Raw genomic sequence first — 19,185 nt, forward strand, 5'->3', positions numbered from 1 at the left:
TCCGCATCAGTTCCTAAGGATAAGTGCCTGGGGAGCGAAGGCAGGACTCAGCAGCGGAGCCCTGGTGGGTAGAAGAAGGCTTGCAAGACGCCTGGCCATCTTCTGGGATTGGGGCTGGGGTTACAGAGACTGGAGAGCATATCCTCTTTCAAGTTATTATTCTTTTTTGTCTGTTTTAAAGAAAAAAGGGATTAGAATTCTTTTGAAAGTCAGATTTTCTCCTTTGTGACTTCTGAGGTCAGAAATATATTCCCCCACCTGAAAAAACATTTTAGAAGTTCCTTTGGCTATTGACACAGTTTGTCGTTGACATGTATTTCCTCTTGGTTTTGGAAGGGGAATAGTGGATTATTTTTCCTCCTGGGTCCTGTCCGTTTCAGAGTAGGTTCCTGAACATGTTCAAATATTTAAAAAGTAGGTCCCTTTCTCAAAGATGGTTTAAAAGTACAGTATTTTCTAGTCTACCGTATTATATCAGGTTTTTCGTCTGTTTTGAAGGAAGACCATTTGAACCCCAGCATGCTTTGATTTGTCTTATAAAAGACCTTCCACCTCAACCGTGTTCATTATTTTTTGCTCTTCAGGTTGACTCATAATCTGTTAAGTTTCCTATGAATGGGATGGTCCAAGCCTTTAAATGATGCTCACTGTGACTCATAAATGCTTCTACTATGAAGTGACCAGAAGGCCCTCGAAAATCCTACTCCCTCTCACATTATTCACGCACTTGTATTTCTCCTTACTTGTGATTTGTCTCACGGCAACAGCCACAAGTGGTCGTTCTTATTGAGTATCCCGAAGCATGGACAGGATCTGCTGGCCGGGGGTGGTGTGCCTTCTGAGGCATAGAAATGGAGAAGCTGCCCTTTGGTGCCCTGATGGGGACATGGCTTCATGTCTCAGGGTTCCCTCTACACACACAGCACCCCTGATTTCCTGGGGTGATGCTGACATCTAGCACATGGCACTCTGCTGTTACAGCTGAGTCTCAGGGTAGTCTTCCCAAGATGGTTAGATGTGTTTACTTGCAAGTGTTGCGTTTTGAGCCTCATCCTGCTTTTCATCCTTCAGAGCTGTCTCTGAAACTCTCATTGCTGAACACATCACTTTGAAATGAGAGCAATTATAGCCCCCAACTTACGGTAGTGTATTACTTGGTACTAGTAAAAATAAAAGCCTAGGATCGAGCCCCAAATGGGGCTAAACCAGATGTGTTTCTACTCCAGTTATTTCATTGTTTTTATTAAGAGGTCAGTCTTCTGTAGCCAGCACTGCATTCCTGGTGTTATTTGAATAGTCACCCCCAGACACAGAGACCATAGTGGACCCACTGGGAGCTGGGCTTGAGCAGTCAGTGTCATGTGCAGTCAGCCTGGGGCCCAAGTGTGCATGGCTCCAAAGACCATCATTATACACGCAGGAAACTCCCTTCTGGATATGCAGGACTAAGGGAATCTACCTGGGCTTAAACTTGACTTTTCTCTTCATTCATAAAGTCATAGTCAATTAAAACTCGGGTCCTCATCCTCTCTAAAAGTTCATCCCCTCTGGTGTTTTTGAACTTCATTCCAAAGTAATTCGCTCCAGTCGAGCATTGGTGGTAGCCAGAGCTGCCTTCCAAATTAATTTGCCCTGGATTCTGAAGTTTAATGTTCACAATTCTAAGAAAATAAACTTGGGAGGGAGACATTTGAAAAAGGGAGAAATTCTTCTTTCTTGGGTCAAACCAACCAGGGATGGCTGAGGAATTATTTCAAATCAGCTTTTGAGTGCAAGACCTTCTGATCTATCCCCTGGTGAGAAGAAAGGGCCAAACAAGTCTGAAAAATACTTAAAGCTTGTTACAATGGCACATTTCTTGTTATATATATTTTGCCACAATAAAAAAATAGTCGAAAAATATTTTAAGGTTCCCCCGCAATGTGAAGCTGATCTGGCTACATTAGATGGATGCCGTTGCTGTGTTAAGACTGACATTGGATGTCAGTACCTCATATTAATTTGGGGATACAGGGGACTTTGGATTATGGCGTTTTCTTAACAGTTCACCCTTGTGATTTCTCCAACTCCTTTTTAGACCCATTTGTTTTGGTTTGAGTGATGGGGCCACCATACTATTTAAGTGGCTCTGGGGAGAGAGTCCTGGGTCTGAATGGTTTGAGCAGATGTGCAGTCTGTAGGGCTGGGGGTGCAAGCTTGTCCTGAGCCCTGTAGGGCGCTTACAGGCATGCTGTGTTCTCTCCGAACAGTTTTCAGCTACAACACGGATAACCGCCAGACGTGCGCCAACAACAGACACCAGTGCTCCGTGCATGCAGAGTGCAGGGATTTTGCCACCGGCTTCTGTTGCAGCTGTGTTGCCGGCTACACTGGGAACGGCCGACAGTGTGTGGCAGAAGGTACTTTGCTGTCATGCTTCAGTTTGACAGGGGACAGGCGAGAAGGGGGAGGAGCTGGGGTTTTTGTTTCCCTCCTTGTTTTGACACTTGCCTAGGTCTCCAAAGGTGGGTGCTGTTTCCAGGTGGGCCCTATTTAATCTCTCATCTCCTGCTTTTTTTTTTGACTTTTGTCTTTTTAGGGCTGCACCCACGGCATATGGAGGTTCCCAGGCTAAGGGTCTAACTGGAGCTACAGCTGCCGGCCAACACCACAGCCACAGCAATGCAGAATCCGAGCCTCAGCTGGGCCTACGCCACAGCTCATGGCAGCGCCAGATCCTCAGCCCAACTGAGCGAGGCCAGGGATTGAACCTGCAACCTCATGGTTCCTAGTCGGATTTGTTTCTGTTGCACCACAATGGGAACTCCTCTCATCTCCTGTTCTTGCTTGTATTTCTTTACTGGGGGTGGGGTGGGGTGGTCTCCGGGGATATGTCTACCAAGGGGAGGTCTCTTTCTTTCCTGTGCTATTTCTCTGTCTCTAAAATGATGGCCATCAGGAGCCCATCTTCACAACTGCCTCTCGCGTGGGACAAAAGGCTGCAGTGTTGAGATCGTGTGGCCTGGACCAGGAATTGGCAGTGCCCCTCATTTTCCTCCATTTCTTTCAAACCTCAGACTATCCCAATGTGGGCTGGTGGAGACCCATGTTTGTAGCAGGCAAAGTCTGTTCCAGTGCCCTACCTGCAGCTTTTCCCATCCTCGTGCTCCTGAAATCACAGCATGGTGAAGGTGGACCCAAGGTGTGCACCACAGCTCCTTCTGGAGCCCAAACCCACAATGGGGGTGTCTCCAGAATATATTCAACCATGTGGCGCATGTCAGTTCTGAGCTCTGCCCCCACAAGGACCAAGCTGTCTTGATACTCTGAGATGGTCAGGAGAACCTTCTCTGTGAAAGTGTAGAGGGTCCAGATAACAGTTTATTCACAGGAGACCTGTTTGAGTCTGAGGCCATAAACCAGAATTAAAACAAAAACTGGAATTCCCTGGTGGTCTAGTGGGTTAAGGATCTGGTGTTGTCACTGCTGTGGCATGAGTTTGATCCGTGATCCCTGGTTAGGAGCTTCCATTTGCCACAGGCATGGCCCAAAAAAAACCAAAACCAAAACCTGATGGTACTGAGCATTTGTCCCTTCAGAGGCCAATTCCCTCATTTGTCACTGGTCATTTCCTTTGTGTGTTTCATGAGGAACCTCAATGGCTTCATAAAATTTGACTAAATAAAACTCGGAGGAATGTTTTTCTGTTTCTCAGATATTCTGGCATAGCTCTTGTTAATTTTTTTTAACACATGTAAAATTTCCCGAGCCAGGGATCGAACCCAATCTGCTGTAGTGACAGTGCTGGACCTTTAATCCACTGTGCCACAAGAGAACTCCTAAGTCAATTATTTTTAATTTTCTAAGAAAAAAATAAAAAGTAGTTTCCTTCTAGGTCATAATTAGATAAGGAGAGTTTTGTTAAATACCACTTTCAGTGATGAAAGAAAATTTTGTATACTTTCCATTTTAACTTTGAGGGATTTAAAAAAAATTTTTTTATGGCTGCACCTGCAGTGTATGGAAGTTCCTGGGCCAAGGATTGAATCCAAGCCATAGCTGCAACCTCCACCACTACTGTGGCAACATCAGATCTATTAATCCACTGTGTGTGCTGGGGATTGAACCCAAGACTCCACAGCAGCCGGAGCTGCTGCAGTCAGATTCTTAACCTGCTGTACCACAGCAGGAACTCCAAGGAATGTTTTTGAATGTCTATAAATGTGTTTTCTTCCAAAGCCCACTGCCCCAGGACTGGTGTGCCCCTGCTGCTTTGTTTAGCCTTGGTTTTTATACTTTCGTCACCCTGTGAGAAACTTCCAAAATTTACAATGAACCCTTCTTCTCAAAGAGCAGTCTCACTAGCTGGTTCCATGCCAGGTGTCAGAGCTTGAAGTGTGGGCAGGTTGCCTTTGGCAGCAAGCTCAGAAATGACCCATTGCATGGCTACAGATTTTGACGTTGTATACATGCCTTGTAATAGCTTTGTGGTTTAACTATTTGTTGGATTCTTGCTCATTTTGAAATATTTTTCTAGCTCAAAGTTTGGTGGAAAAAAATTTGGTTTCCTTCACTTGGTTTTCCTGCTTGTTTCTGTAATTGTTTGGGGGAAGCATTTTTTTCGATATTAGTCTTCTAGCTTCACAGCATTCCCCAGCGTAATGACCCAACTTGTGTGCAGAAATACTCTTTGTCAAGTCTGCCTTGGCTTGTCAGTGACCTTGCTCTCAGGCATACTGAACACAGCAGAAAGGCTTCAGAACACAATGTTGGTGCTCAGGGGAGGTGCGTTTGTCTCACGTTATTCTATAGTCTGAGAATTTACTGTGTGCAGAAAGCTCTGCTGAGACTGAGCCAGGCAGTTGGATGTGAAAGTCATGTCTCTAGTCATTGGTAATCTAGGAAGAGAAACACGATATCTACAATCAATAACTGAGAAAACTTAATTCTACTTCAAAGCCGAATAGTCCAAGGCGATTTTTTACTTCAGTGGTTTTTTGTTTTTTGTTTTTTTGTTTTTTTAAAGATGTAAGTAACACATTCACTTTGGAGTTCCTGTTGTGGGGCTCAACAGTGATGAACCTGAGTAGTATCCATGAGGATGCGGGTTCTATCCCTGGCCCAGCGCATTGCCTTAAGGATCCTGTGTTACCCTGAGCTGTGGTGTAGGTCGCAGATGCAGCCTGGATCTGGCATTGCTGTGGCTGTGGCATAGGCCGGCAGCTGCAGCTGCAGCTCTAATTTGACCCTTAGCCTAGGAATCTCCATATGCTTCAGGTGCGACCCTAAAAGGACAAAAAAAAAAAAAAAGTGATATGTTCACTTATAGAATACCATTCAGGAGTTCCCTGGTGGCCTAGTGGTTAAGGACTTGGTATTGTCACTGCTGTGGCTTGGGTGCAATCCCTGGCCTGGGAATTTCTGTATTCCATGGCAGAGCCAAAAAATAAAATAAAATAATGTATACCATTTGGTGCTTTTTAGTATGTTCACCAAGTTATGTAACTATTACCTCTAATTTTAGAATATTTTTCATCACTCCAGAAGGAAACCCTGGATCTGTTAGCAGTTACCCTCAATTCACCTTCATCCCCTAGCTTCTGTCAACACCTAGTCTAATTTCTATCTGTATGGATGTTCCTGTTCCAGACATTTCGTATAAATGGAATCATACAGTCTGTGACCTTTGTCTTTGGCTTCTTTCGCTTAGCATAAGGTTTTCAAGGTGTAGCCACGGTTTAGCTTTTTTTTTTTTTTTTTTTTTCCTTCCTTTGTACAACTGCACTTGTGGCATATGGAAGTCCCTGGGCCAGGGTCAAATTGCAGCTGCTGCTGAGGCTTATACCCTAGCCACAGCAACACCGGTCCTTGACCCACTGAGGGAGGCCAAGGATTGAACCCATATCCTCACAGAGACTATGTTGGGTTCTTAACCCATGGAGCTACAATAGGAATTCATGTTTTAGCATTTATCAGTACTTCATTCCTTTTTTTCCTAGATAAATATCCATTGTATAGATATACACATTTTGTTTATCCATTCATGGTGGATGGACATTTGAGTGGTTTCGCATTTTGGCTATTATGAATGATGCTGCTGAGAACATTGGTGTACAAGGTTTTATGTGTTTTTTTTTTTTTTTTGCTTTTTAGGGCTGCAGCTGTGTCATATGGAAGTTCCCAGGCTAGAGGTTAAATCAGAGCTGTAGCTGCCCGCCTACACCATAGCCATAGCAACTCGGGATCTGAGCTGTGTCTGTGACCTACACTGCAGCACAGCAATGTTGGATCCCTGACCCACTGAACAAGGGTAGGGATTGAACCCACATCCTCATAGATACTAGTCAGATTCATTTCCACTGAGCCACAACAGGAACTCCGTGTGCGGACGTGTTTTTTCGTTCTCTTAGAATTTCTGGGTCCTCTGGTCACCTTCAGTTTTCTTATTTGAATACAAGAACAATTTAATTTCTGGAGATCTTACCTTTTCCTGATTAAATAATAATAAATATATGCAAGTTATAAATATTTAAACATTACAGAGATATATAGTATGGAAAATGGAAGTTCTTACCACCCTGAGTTGACCACTGTTAGCAGTTTTGTGTACATCTCTTCAGGTATTTTCCCCTAAGTATATGCTAACATTTGACATTATTATAATTTTTAATAATGGTGTCCTACACATACTCTGGCAATTTATGAAGAAAGCTTTTATTTTTAATTTTTAAAAATTTATTTCATTGAAATATAGTTGATTTACAATCTTGTGTTAATTTCTGCTGTAAAGCAAAATGGTTCAGTTATACATATATTCTTTTTCATATTCTCTTCCATTATGGTTTTTTTTTTTTTTGCTTTTTTGCTTTTTAGGGCCGCACCTTCAGCATATGGAGGTTCCCAGGCTAGGAATCCAATCGGATTACTAGCTTACACCACAGCCACAGCAACACCAAATCCGAGCTGCATCCACAGCTCATGGCAATGCCGGATCCTTAACCCCCTGAGCGAGGCCAGGGATCGAACCTGCGTCCTCATGGATGCTAGTCAGATTCGTTTCCACTGTGCCACGATGGGAACTCCCATTACAGTTTATCACAGGATATTGAATATAGTTCTCTGTGCTCTACAATAGGTCCTTGTTGTTTATCCTTTCTATATATAGTAGCTTGCATCTGCCAATCCCAGACTCCTAATCCACCCCTCCATGACCCTCTCTCACCCTCAGCAATTGCAAGTCTGTTCTCTGTCTGTGAGTCTGTTTCTGTTTTGTAGAGAAGTTCACTCATGTCATATTTTAAATTCCCCACATATGGGAGATATCATATGGTATTTGTTTTTCTCCTTCTGACTTACTTCACTTAGTGTGATAATCCCTAGGTCTACCTGTGTTTCTACAAATGGCATTATTTCATTCTTTTTTTTTTTCCTTTCATTCATCTATGTATCTTATTGGAGGATAGTTGATTTACAGTATTAGTTTCAGGTGTAAAACATAGCGATTTAACATTTTTATAGATTATCCTCTATTTAAAGTTATTACAAAATACTGGCGAAATCCCCTGTGCTGTTCGATATATCCTTGTAGTTTACTTTCTTTTTAAAATTAAAGTATAGATGATTTACATTGTTGTGCCAAATTGCATTCTTTTTTATGGCTGAGTAATATTTTATTGTATATATGTACCACGTCATCTTTATCCATTCATGTGCTAATGGATACTTAGGTTGTTTCCATGTCTTGGCTATTGTGAATAGTGCTGTCGTGACTATATGTGAAGAAAGCTTTTAAATCTGCCAGAGTAAGTTTCACATCTTTCTAACTTGTGTAAATGGAATAATCTATTGTAAAGACACTCCTGTCCACAAGCTGGCTCTGGGTGATGTCTGCCTTGGCTTGGGTTGAGTGAAGAAGCTCCAGGACCCAGACCGGCCGTCCTAACCCTGGGTGATAGGATGCTATTTGAGGCAGAGATGCTCTTTCAGGTGTGTTCTAGATCAGGCAACCCAATGTCCCATCCAGTGCAGCTCTGCTGCCCTAGTGAAATGACTGATTCTGTCCCTGACACTTTGAGAAGTGGTCAGTTTTATGTCACCTAGTTCCGAATCACCCATGATGCTTAGGAGTTTTTCTCCTAAGACTGTTTTCTCCACCTCTGAGGTTTCTGTCACAGAGTGGCTCCCACTTTCATGCTGTCCATTCACAAGCAGCGTGGAAGAGAGGCAGGATCTCTAAGGCTCACAGCCACAGTCGTGGGAACTGCCTTCTTCGAAGGAAGAGCCATTTTCACTTATCCAAAAGCCTTCTGCCCCAGCCCTGCTTGGCTCTTGGCTTTATAGGTACAGATCTTCCCAGACATGATGATTCTCTTTTGAAGGGTGGGCTTCTTTCTGTTTCTCCCTCAGGTTCCCCCCAGCGAGTCAACGGCAAGGTGAAAGGAAGGATCTTTGTGGGGAACAGCCCGGCTCCCATCGTCTTTGAGAACACTGACCTCCACTCATATGTGGTCATGAACCATGGGCGCTCCTACACAGCCATCAGCACCATTCCTGAGACCATCGGCTACTCTCTGCTTCCTCTGGCCCCTATTGGAGGCATCATTGGATGGATGTTTGCAGTGGAGCAGGATGGATTCAAAAATGGGTTCAGCATCACAGGTAAGTGACATCAGACCTTGAAATGAGGGGGGCCTGGGGGCCCTAGGATGGATGGAAAGGAAACTCCGTGTCTGCAGGCAACTTACCAATAGGCATTTTGTGGCTCTGGAAATAAGAATGTCGAGGAAAAATTATCAAGAAACTTTTCATTAATATACATTGACTAAAACTGTCTAGAATTACATTTTGATCATGAAGTGATTTGGAGGTGCAGATTTAGAAGTCTCGCAGAGCAAATAATGTCATCTCCTAGATCACAGCCCAAAATACAGGGCCCTTTCTACTTAATCCAGGCTGCCTCCAAATTCCAAGCCATCTGAAACTGATATTTGACATTTCCTCAGTATCTGCTTAGAGAAAAGGGAGCTGTTTTTTCTAGCTGGTAAATTCAGCCCGATAAAAATAATCCTCATGAGACTTAAGGATCCTGAGTTTCCCTGGAGCTTCTTAGATTGTGTCCTGACAAAGAAAGTTCAGTCTTTTTCTTTTTTTTCTTTTTTTTTTAAATCAATTTCTTTCTTTCTTTTTTTTTTTGGCCATACCTGTGGCATGTGGAAATTCCTGGGCCAGGGATCAAACCTGAGCCACAGCAGTGACAATTCTGGATCCTTAACCCCCTAAGCCACCAGGGAACTACAGGAAGTTCAGTTTTCAGTGTCATGTGGGCAGGCAGGGGGCGGGGGATGTTTCCCTGGTGTGGTGGTGGCCTCTTCTGTGCCCCCCTGAGGCCGTCCCTGCCCCTGCCCCCAGTGCATGCTAGGAGACACTTTTCCAGAATAGTTGGGGTGGAGGAGACTTCATCCTACATCTCTGGCCACTCCCAGGACCTGGAGCCTGCTGTTCAGGGACACGGGTACCAAACCTCTGCCTGTGACCACCCAGACCTGCCTTCACCACCCCCCTAGCCTCACTGGAGCTTCAGCCACAGATGTATTGTGAAAATGCTGCCAGGAGCAGGGCCTGAGGGCTGTGCACAGATACCCCTCCCAGAGTTATAGAGTATCCATACCTCACTTCCTGAAGTGTGGCCATTTTAAGAAAGGAAAAGATGTATATGTGAAAAGGATATTAAATGTACTTCATTTATGGCCCCACGTTTTTAATCTCTATGGCACAGGCATATATATCCTGAGTAATAGAACCAAGTTCATGCTCTCTTGCAAACACATGCTCTTTCCTTTGCATATGCAATTGAACTTGTAGCCAAACCCACAGTTCCTACTCCTTGGTTGAAGTGTTTCACATTGGTGTTGCTTTGTATATGGGTTGATTGAAATTGATGTTGCTTTGTAACTTACATCGACCTCAGGGAGACTGAGGGAGTCCTTACATATTTCTTACAACAGCAAATCTTTGTTACTGCAATGGTCCTTCTTAATTGCCCCAGGACCTGTGTCATCAGCTGGATATCTGCTGGGGCCTGGGGACTATAAAGCAGAAGTTGTCAGACTTTCTCCACAAAGGGCCAGATAGTAAATGTTTTAAGCTTTGCCTAAATGTTTTGGGCTCTTCAGCCTCTGTTGCAGCTCTTCAGCTCTGTCATTGTAGAGTGAAAGCACCCATAGATAATATGCAAGAGAATGAGCATGACCATGTTTCAAGGAAATTATTAATGGGCACTGAAATGTAAATTTCATGTAAATTTCACCTGTCATGAAATAGCTGCCAGCTGTGCCATGGTATCCGCAGATGTGGAAAAGTGAGGATGCTGAAGGAAGGGGAAATATGGGAAATATTTTTTCCAGCTTGTCTAGGGCTGCTGTCCTGCACAGACCACAGGGAGGTCCCAAGCCACCACCACAGTATGTGTTCTTAGGATGGTTTCTGAGCCTGGTGATGGTTGGCCCTGAATAACTCACCCATCCAGGTCTTTGTGTTGAAATAATCAACCCCAGAACCATCTTAAAGCACCTGACATTCAGCAGAGCACTTTTTAAAATACTTACCTAATTTCTACAAGATCGAATATATCCCTTTTTTATCATCAGGAAATGGAAACTGAGCAGGGTTTATAAACTGGTTCAAGTTGACCCAACTAGAACCTAGCACAGTTGGGAGTCAAACCTTCATCCCCTGATGTTTCCAGCACAACCCCTGAACCCACCCATCTCAGATCCTGGTTTGCTGCTGGAAAGCAGCTTCTTTGTGTTCATGACTCGGCTGAGCCACATGGATGTCTCAGTTCTGTCCTTGGGGTCACCAGCCCCATTTCTAATAACCCAAGGAAAGCATCTGCAGAGGAGTTCTGAGCTTGCCCCCACTGTGAGCCCATGGGCGGTGGGCGTGAGGGTAACTTCCTTGAGGGCAAAGTGATGGTCTGACCTGGCTTTGCAGGGGGCGAGTTCACCCGCCAGGCTGAGGTGACCTTTGTGGGGCACCCGGACAAGCTGGTCATTAAACAGCAGTTCAGCGGCATTGATGAGCACGGACACCTGACCATCGACACAGAGCTGGAGGGTCGCGTGCCGCATATCCCATTCGGCTCCTCGGTGCACATCGAGCCCTACACGGAGCTGTACCACTACTCCCGCCAGGGTGAGCCCAGCGCCTTATCCCAGGGGGAGGGGCTCTGCTTGGCAGGGGAGCGGGGGAGGGGGGTGGGGGAGAGGTGGGGGAGTGGCAGGGCCCAGGGTGCCACTTGGAAGGGGGTGTGGGAGGGGTGGGGCAGTGCCACATCCCACAGGCCCAGACTCAGGTTGCAGCCCTGAGCTCATGCCACCTCCTGGCCTTCAAGGAGGGAAGTTCAGGGAGCACGTAATTCAAACCACCTTTCCTCTAATTATAGACATCATGCATGCTCCTTTGGAGAGATTTCAGTGCAGAAAAGAAAATAAGCTTAATTCACAGATGTAAAAACCAGAGCACAATTACTGGGTAACATCTATTTCCTTTCAACATTTTCCTTCTATATTAAAAATATCCCAACATGTATGTACCAACACATATAATATTGAACGTAAATATCTCAAAATATTATGTAATTTCAAAATAAAAATATAATCTTACTATAATAGGCATCTATGTATAGTATTTTCAGTTATTTCAAGTTTACAGAAAGGTTGAAGGCAGTTTCTACATATCATTTACCTAGCCTCACCAACTGTTAACATTTACTTCATCATTCTCTCTCATATGTATTTATATTTTTGAGAGTAAGTTGTAGACACCACAATTCTTCATCCCCTAAGTATTTGACATGTTTTTTCCTAAGAATAAGAACATTCTCTTATATCATCCCAGTATAATCATCAAAGTCAGGAAATTTCACATTGCTGCAATACTTTCATATACTCTGCAGTCAGGCATATGGTTTTTATTCAAATAAAATTGCAGTCATGCCACATTATTATGTCTTCACTTTTCCAGTAAGTGCCCAATCAGGAATATTTTATCGTTTCATTAAATAGGCTTTGAAAACATTTTTAAAGGCATCTATTTGATTCTCTTTTATGGGCTTTTCATTTAAACCATTCTCTTCTCTACAGTTTAGTTATTTCCAATTTCTCCTGCTCATAATGAGTTGAAATGATCATCTTCCTCTGAAATCTTGACCAAATTTCTGGTTCTTTTCTGGCTGAATTCCTAGCAATGAAAGTGCTGAGTCAAACAATGGGAGCTCTTTAGAGGTTCTTATTAAAGTGCCTTAAAACAACTTGACAGTTGTACCAGTCACCTTGGCTTGGTGGCTTGCTTGAACTCTCCTGGGGGAGAGGAGATGGGGGGCATGGGGGCGGGGTGGGGAGCAAGACCGTGGTCTGCAGTCAGGCTGCAACCAGATGGTGCTTCTGGCAGCCCAGCACGCGGGAGCTGGACAGGAGGCAGCTTACACTAATCTTTTATTTATCCTCTGGCTTTTGTTATGAACCACAGCAGAACATACAAACATAAAGAGTCTCTTGTACTTTTTTTTTTTTTTTCAACAGAAAATTGAGATTTTCATTGTATGGGTGAAAAGCAGGCTCTTTTCCGAGTGAGAGGAGTCTCTCATCTCTATTGTGATTTACTCACAGCTCTTTAGTAATTTATCGAAATTGGCTATTGAAACACATTAATGTCTCTTTTTTTAAATATCAGAGAACGTTTTATTCTTGGGTTATTTATAGCAGCCACTATTTATTGACTCCTAAGTGAGATAACCCATATAAAGCAGTTAGCACTTGGCTAACGTGGTAAATGCTGCACCAACAGTAGTTTTTTTGTTGTTGTTTTTTGTTTTTTTGTCTTTTTGCCATTTTTCTGGGCCACTCCCTCGGCATATGGAGGTTCCCAGGCTAGGGGTTAGATCGGAGCTGTAGCTGCCAGCCTACGCCAAAGCCACAGCAACGCAGGATCCAAGCAGCGTCTGCGACCTACACCACAGCTCATAGCAACGCCAGATCCTTAACCCACTGAGCGAGGCCAGGGATCGAACCCGCAACCTCATGGTTCCTAGTTGGATTCATTAAGCCACGACGGGAACTCCCAACAGTAGTTTGTTTTAATAAGAGAATTAGCCTGCTTGACTCCAGAAATTTTACATACATTATCTCTTCCTCATCCCCACCCACGGTGTGAAAGAAACAGGGTAAAGAAGTTAATAACCGGCCTGTAGTCACACTCTTTATGGGTGAAAGTGCAAGGTGTGAATTTAAGTGTATCTTCCTCCGAGTCTGGGCTCTTTTCTTTCTTTCTTCCTTCCTCCCTACCTCCTTTCTGTCTTTCTTTCTTCTGCAGCTTGGAGTGGCTGGATATGGGATCTCAGTTCCAGGCCACAGCAGTGAAAGCACTCAGTCCTAACCACCAGGCCACCTGGAAACTCCCCAAGCCTGTTTTCTTTTCACCAGACTTTAAGCCCTGAGTTGGTTCTGGGTGAGTTAGGAACTTGGAGAGAAGCACTTGATGAGAAAAAGCAATAAATATTCCCATATGCAAATAATCCTGATAATAGTATAGGACGTCTAGGGAGCAGAATGCATTTCAACACAGAAACACATGGTGTTATGTATCCTCTTCCATCCGGTCTCTCTTCTGTTAGCATTATGTGCAAGAAATAACTGCTGGTGGTTTTAAAGCCCCTGACCAGCCACTTGCATCCTCGTGCTTACATCCTCGTGATCTCCCCTTTGTCTCCCTCCTTCCCTCCCTCATCCAGTGATCACGTCCTCTTCCACCCGGGAGTACACGGTGATGGAGCCAGAGCAGGACGGCACTGCCCCTTCGAACGTCCACACTTACCAGTGGCGCCAGACCATTACCTTCCAGGAGTGCGTCCATGATGACTCACGGCCGGCCCTGCCCAGCACCCAGCAGCTCTCGGTGGACAGCGTGTTTGTCCTGTACAACCAGGAGGAGAGGATCTTGCGCTATGCTCTGAGCAACTCTATCGGTCCCGTGAGGGGTAAGAGATGGCAGCTCAGACTAGGCGTCCTGTGTGCTCACATGGTGGTGAAAGCATAGAACCATAACCGCTAGACCACCAGGGAACAACCCCTCTCTGTGCTTTTTCACCTGTTGCATTGTGTTCGTCCCCTTCTCTCTGTAAGAAGAAAATTATGCTAAAATAGCTCCTGGTCTTGCTAAATGTCATCTCTGAGTCTTAGAAACCCTACTTGTCTCTGTTCTCCTAATCTAAGGCCTCATTATTATATTTGGAACAGGAAATTATGCTGACCCATGAGTCCCCTCCAAGAGAGCAAGCTATCCAAGGCTGCAACTGCCTATGGCCAGGCATTGAAAACACTGATACTCACCCTGAGAGGAATGCCTGGTCAGGACCTGGGAAATCCACATGAAATCTGCACAGAGCCTATACCACACTCTATGCCTAGAGGTGGCATGTCCCTGAGATCTGGTCTGGGGTTGCTTCTGGCTGCCAGGGAGGAGCTGGAACTAGCTTGATATCCCAGCATCAAGTTTCCCATCATCCAAATCTTTAAGCCCCAGGGGTTCTGTGTATTTAGGCATTAAGGTCTGGGTGTTAAGGCCTTTCTCTTTTTCTGTTATTTTTGGTTCTTCCTCCGTCCCCAGGTCACCTTCTCCAGGTGATTACGTTTGTCCTCAGCTCCATAAAGCAGAAGGAGGCAGGTGTCCATCTGTCTACTTTGATAGCTGTAGCTCCAGGCATCAGGTGTTGGCATATTTTTTCTTTTTTTAATGTGTGTGTGTGTGGGTATATATATATATATATATATATATGTTTGTTTGTTTTTTTTTTTTCTTTTTAGGATTGCACCCGCAGCATATGGAAGTTCCCATGCTAGAAGTCAAATTGGAGTTACAGCTGCTGGCCTACACCACAGTCACAGCAATGCCAGATCTGAGCCACATCTGCAACCTACACCACAACTCACAGCAACGCCAGACCCCTGACCCACTGAGTGAGGCCAGGGGTCAAACCTCATGGATACTGGTTGGATTCGTTTCTGCTGCACCACAATAGGAACTCCATATATAGATTTTGTATTGGAGTATAGTTGATTTACAATGTTGTGTTAGTTTCAGGTGTACAGCAAAGTGATTCAGTTGTACATTTTTTTCAGATTCTTTTCCCTTATAGGTTAGTACAGACTATTGAGTAGAGTTCCCTGTGCTATACAGTAGGTCCTTGTCAGTTATCTATTTTGCGTAGTGTAGTATATACATCTGTTCATCCCCGACTCCCAATTTATCCCTTCCCCCACTCCTCTTTTCCCCTTTGGTAACCATGAGTTTGTTTTGTGTCTGTCAGTCTGTTTTTGTTTTGTATATAAATTCATTTGTCTCATTTTTCTTAAGACTCTACATATAAGTTATATAATATTTGTCTTTGTCTGGCTTACTTCACTTAGTATGATCACCTTTAGGTCCATCCATGTTGCTGCAAATGCCATTATTTCATCCTTTTTTACAGATGAGTAATAGTCCATTGTATATATGTACCACATTTTCTGTATCCATTCATCTGCTGATGGACATTTAAGTTGCTTCTGTGTCTTCCTTATTGTGAATAGTGCTGCTATGAGCATAGGGTTGCATGTATCTTTTTGAATTATGGTTTTCTCTGGATAGATGCCTGGGAGTGGGATTGAAGGATCAGCTATAACATAAAAACAGCCATAGACTGTCCACAAGTGAACGAGTGTGGCTGGCTCCTGGTGAAACTTTGTTTGCAAAACAGTCGTGGATCCACAGATCCAAAGGGATATAGTTTGCTAATCCCACTCCAGGTGAGGACAAGAGCCAGCAGGTTTCTTGTTCCAAAGCCCCCTCTGCTCTTCTTGTCATCAGTCCTGCCTCACTTGCTGTGGAAGGAGGAAACCTGCAGAAGTTTCTGAATACTCACTTGGTTTATGTCTCCGCCCTCACAGACGGCTCCCCGGATGCCCTTCAGAATCCTTGCTACATTGGCACTCATGGGTGTGACACCAATGCAGCCTGTCGCCCCGGCCCCGGGACCCAGTTCACCTGCGAGTGCTCCATCGGCTTCCGAGGAGATGGACGCACCTGTTACGGTACAGGCATCAATTCTGGCTTGTGGATGATGGGGAAAGCAGAGAGCTGGGTGAGGCAGGAAGCTCGGATGAGGTTATTACCAATGGGCGCACCAAGCTGCTGTTGTAAAGCCCCACACTCATGTCCCTCTGGGATGTTGGGGGTCCTGCCCCTTCCTTCATCTGCTCAAATGCTTGGGCTCTAAGCAGAGATTAGCAGAGAGTAGAAGTTATAAGGCCACATTCCACTTCACCTGGAGAATACACAGGTTTAAATGAATGGGGAAGTCAGTGCTGTAAACAACACTAGTACTGCGACCATAGCTGTAAGGTACACATTGTTTGTGTTAGGTGCTTCACAGCATTTAATTCAGCAACTGTCATGGGATAGATTCTTTGATTTCTGTCTTTTAAATGTTATTTTTATTTTTATGTAAAAAATTTTAAAAAATTGTTTTAGCCATGCTGATGGCATGTGGAAGTTCCTGGCCATGGATTGAACCCACACCACATCAGTGACAACACCAGATCCTTAACTTGCTATACCACCAGGGACCAAGTAGGATTCATTCCAAGTTCACAAGGATGGTTCAACATATGCAAATCAATCAACGTCCTATATCACATTGACGAAAGAAAAGTCGGAACCCACATGATCATCTCAATAGAGGCAGAAGAAGCATTTGACAGAATCCAACGTCAATTCACGATAAAAACTCTTTCCAAAATGAGTATAGAGGGAAGATATCTCAACATAATGAAAGCCATTTATGACAGACCCACAGCCAATATAATACTCAATGGAGAAAAGCTGAAAGCCTTCCTGCTAAAATCTGGAACAAGACAAGGATACCCACCCTCACCACTTTTGTTCAACATAATATTGCAAATCCTAGCCACAACAATCAAACAAAGACATAAAATGTATCCAAATTGAAAGAGAAGAGGTAAAATTGTCACTCTGTGCAGATGACATGATATAGAAAACCCTAAGGACTCCACACAAAAACTACTCAAACTGATCAATGAATTCAGCAAAGTAGAGGATACAAGATTAATATTCAGAAATTAGTTGCATTTCTGTATACTAACAATGAAATATTAGAAAAGGAATATAGGAGTTCCCGTCATGGCGCAGTGGTTAACGAATCTGACTAGGAACCATGAGGTTGCAGGTTCGATCCCTGGCCTTGCTAAGTGGGTCGAGGATCCGGCGTTGCCGTGAGCTGTGGTGTAGCTTGCAGACTTGGCTCAGATCCCGAGTTGCTGTGGCTCTGGCGTAGGCCGGTGGCTACAGCTCTGTTTAGACCCCTAGCCTGGGAACCTCCATATGCCGTAGGAGCGGCCCTAGAAAAGGCAGAAAGACCAAAAAAAAAAAAGAAAGAAAGAAAGAAAAGAAAAGGAATATAAAAATACAGTACCTTTTAAAATCACACCCTCAAAAATAAAATACCCAGGAATAAACCTGACCAAGGAGGTAAAAGACTTATATACTGAGAACTATAAAACCTTAATCAAGGAAATTAAAGAGGATTCAAATAAATGGAAAGATATGCCATGCTCCTGGACTGGAAGAATTAATATTGTTAAAATGGCCATACTACCCAAAGCAATCTACAGATTCAATGCAATCCCTATCAAATTACCCATGACATTTTTCACAGAACTAGAACAAACAATCCAAAAATGTATATGGAACCATAAAAGACCCAAGATTGCCAAAGCAATCCTGAGGGGAAAAATGAGCAGGAGGCATAAGTCTCCCATACTTCAGACAATATTATAAAGTTATAGTAATCAAGACAGTGTGGTACTGATACAACAACAGACATACAGACCAATAGAATAGAATAGAGAGGCCAGAAGTAAACCCAGACACTTACAATCAATTAATCTTCAACAAAGGAGGCAAGAATATAAAATGGGAAAGAGGACAGCAAGTGGTGCTGAGAAAACTGAACAGTTGCGTGTAAATCAATGAAACTACAGCACACCCTCACCCCATGCACAAAAATAAACTCAAAATGCCTTAAGGACTTCAACATAAGATACCATAAAACTTCTAGAAGAGAACATAGGCAAAACATTCTCTGAAATCAATGGTACAAATGTTTTCTTAGGTCAGTCTCCCAAAGCAATAGAAATAAAAACAATAATAAACCAATGAGACCTAATCAAAGTGATGAGTTTTTTGCATAGGAAAGGAAATCAGGAAAAAACCAGAAAAGACAACCTGTGGAATGGGAGAAAATAGTTTCAAATGATGCAATTAACAGGCCTTAGTCTCCAAAATATACAAACAACTCATACAACTCAATAGCAAAAAAGAAAACAGCCCTATTGAAAAATGGCAGAAGACCTGAACAGACATTTCTCCAAAGAAGACATACGGATGGCCAACAGGCACATGAAAAAATGCTCAATATCACTCACTAATTATAGAAATGCAAATCAAAGCTACAATGAGTTACCACTTCTCACCAGTCAGAATGGCCATCATTAGTAATTCTACAAATAACAAATGCTGGAGAGGGTGTGGAGAGAAGGAAGCCCTCTTACACTGTTGGTGGGAATGTAAATTGGTACAATCACTATGGAAAACAGTATGGAAGTAACTCAGGAAACTAAATATAGAACTACCATGTGACCCAGCAATCCCACTTCTGGGCATATATCCAGACAAATCTTTCATTCAAAAAGATACATGCACCCCTATGCTCATTGCAGCACTGTTCACAATAGCCAAGACAAGGAAACAACCTCAATGTCCATAGACAGATGAATGGATTAAGAAGATGTGGTACATTGCATGATGGAATACTTCTCAGCCAAAATAATGCCATTTGCAGTCACATGGGTAGAACTAGAGACTCTCATACTAAGTGAGGTACGTCAGACAGAGAAAGACAAATACCATATGATATCACTTGTATCTGGAATCTAATATATGGCACAAATGAACCTATCTACAGAAAAGAAACAAACTCATGGACATGGAGAACAGACTCCAGTGGCCAAGGGGGAGGGGAAGGGAGTGGGATGGATTGGGAGTTTGGGGTTAGTAGTGTAAACTATTGCGTTTGGAGTAGATAAGCAATGA

The 19,185-nt window shown here is 43.5% G+C and overlaps 1 protein-coding gene across 2 annotated transcripts in view; it reads left to right on the plus strand.

Moving 5' to 3' along the window:
• Window positions 1-19,185, plus strand: part of NID1 (nidogen 1) — a 107,338-nt gene that overhangs the window by 35,948 nt on the left and 52,205 nt on the right. For both annotated transcript variants that reach the window (XM_047760119.1, XM_047760120.1), the window contains exons 5-9: window positions 2,250-2,399; window positions 8,386-8,637; window positions 10,972-11,172; window positions 13,769-14,014; window positions 15,963-16,106. In XM_047760119.1, the coding sequence (XP_047616075.1) occupies window positions 2,250-2,399; window positions 8,386-8,637; window positions 10,972-11,172; window positions 13,769-14,014; window positions 15,963-16,106 (993 nt within the window). The remainder of the gene's footprint in view (window positions 1-2,249; window positions 2,400-8,385; window positions 8,638-10,971; window positions 11,173-13,768; window positions 14,015-15,962; window positions 16,107-19,185) is intronic.

This window comes from Phacochoerus africanus, chromosome 15 (genome assembly GCF_016906955.1).
Source record: "Phacochoerus africanus isolate WHEZ1 chromosome 15, ROS_Pafr_v1, whole genome shotgun sequence".
Lineage (NCBI taxonomy): Eukaryota > Metazoa > Chordata > Mammalia > Artiodactyla > Suidae > Phacochoerus > Phacochoerus africanus.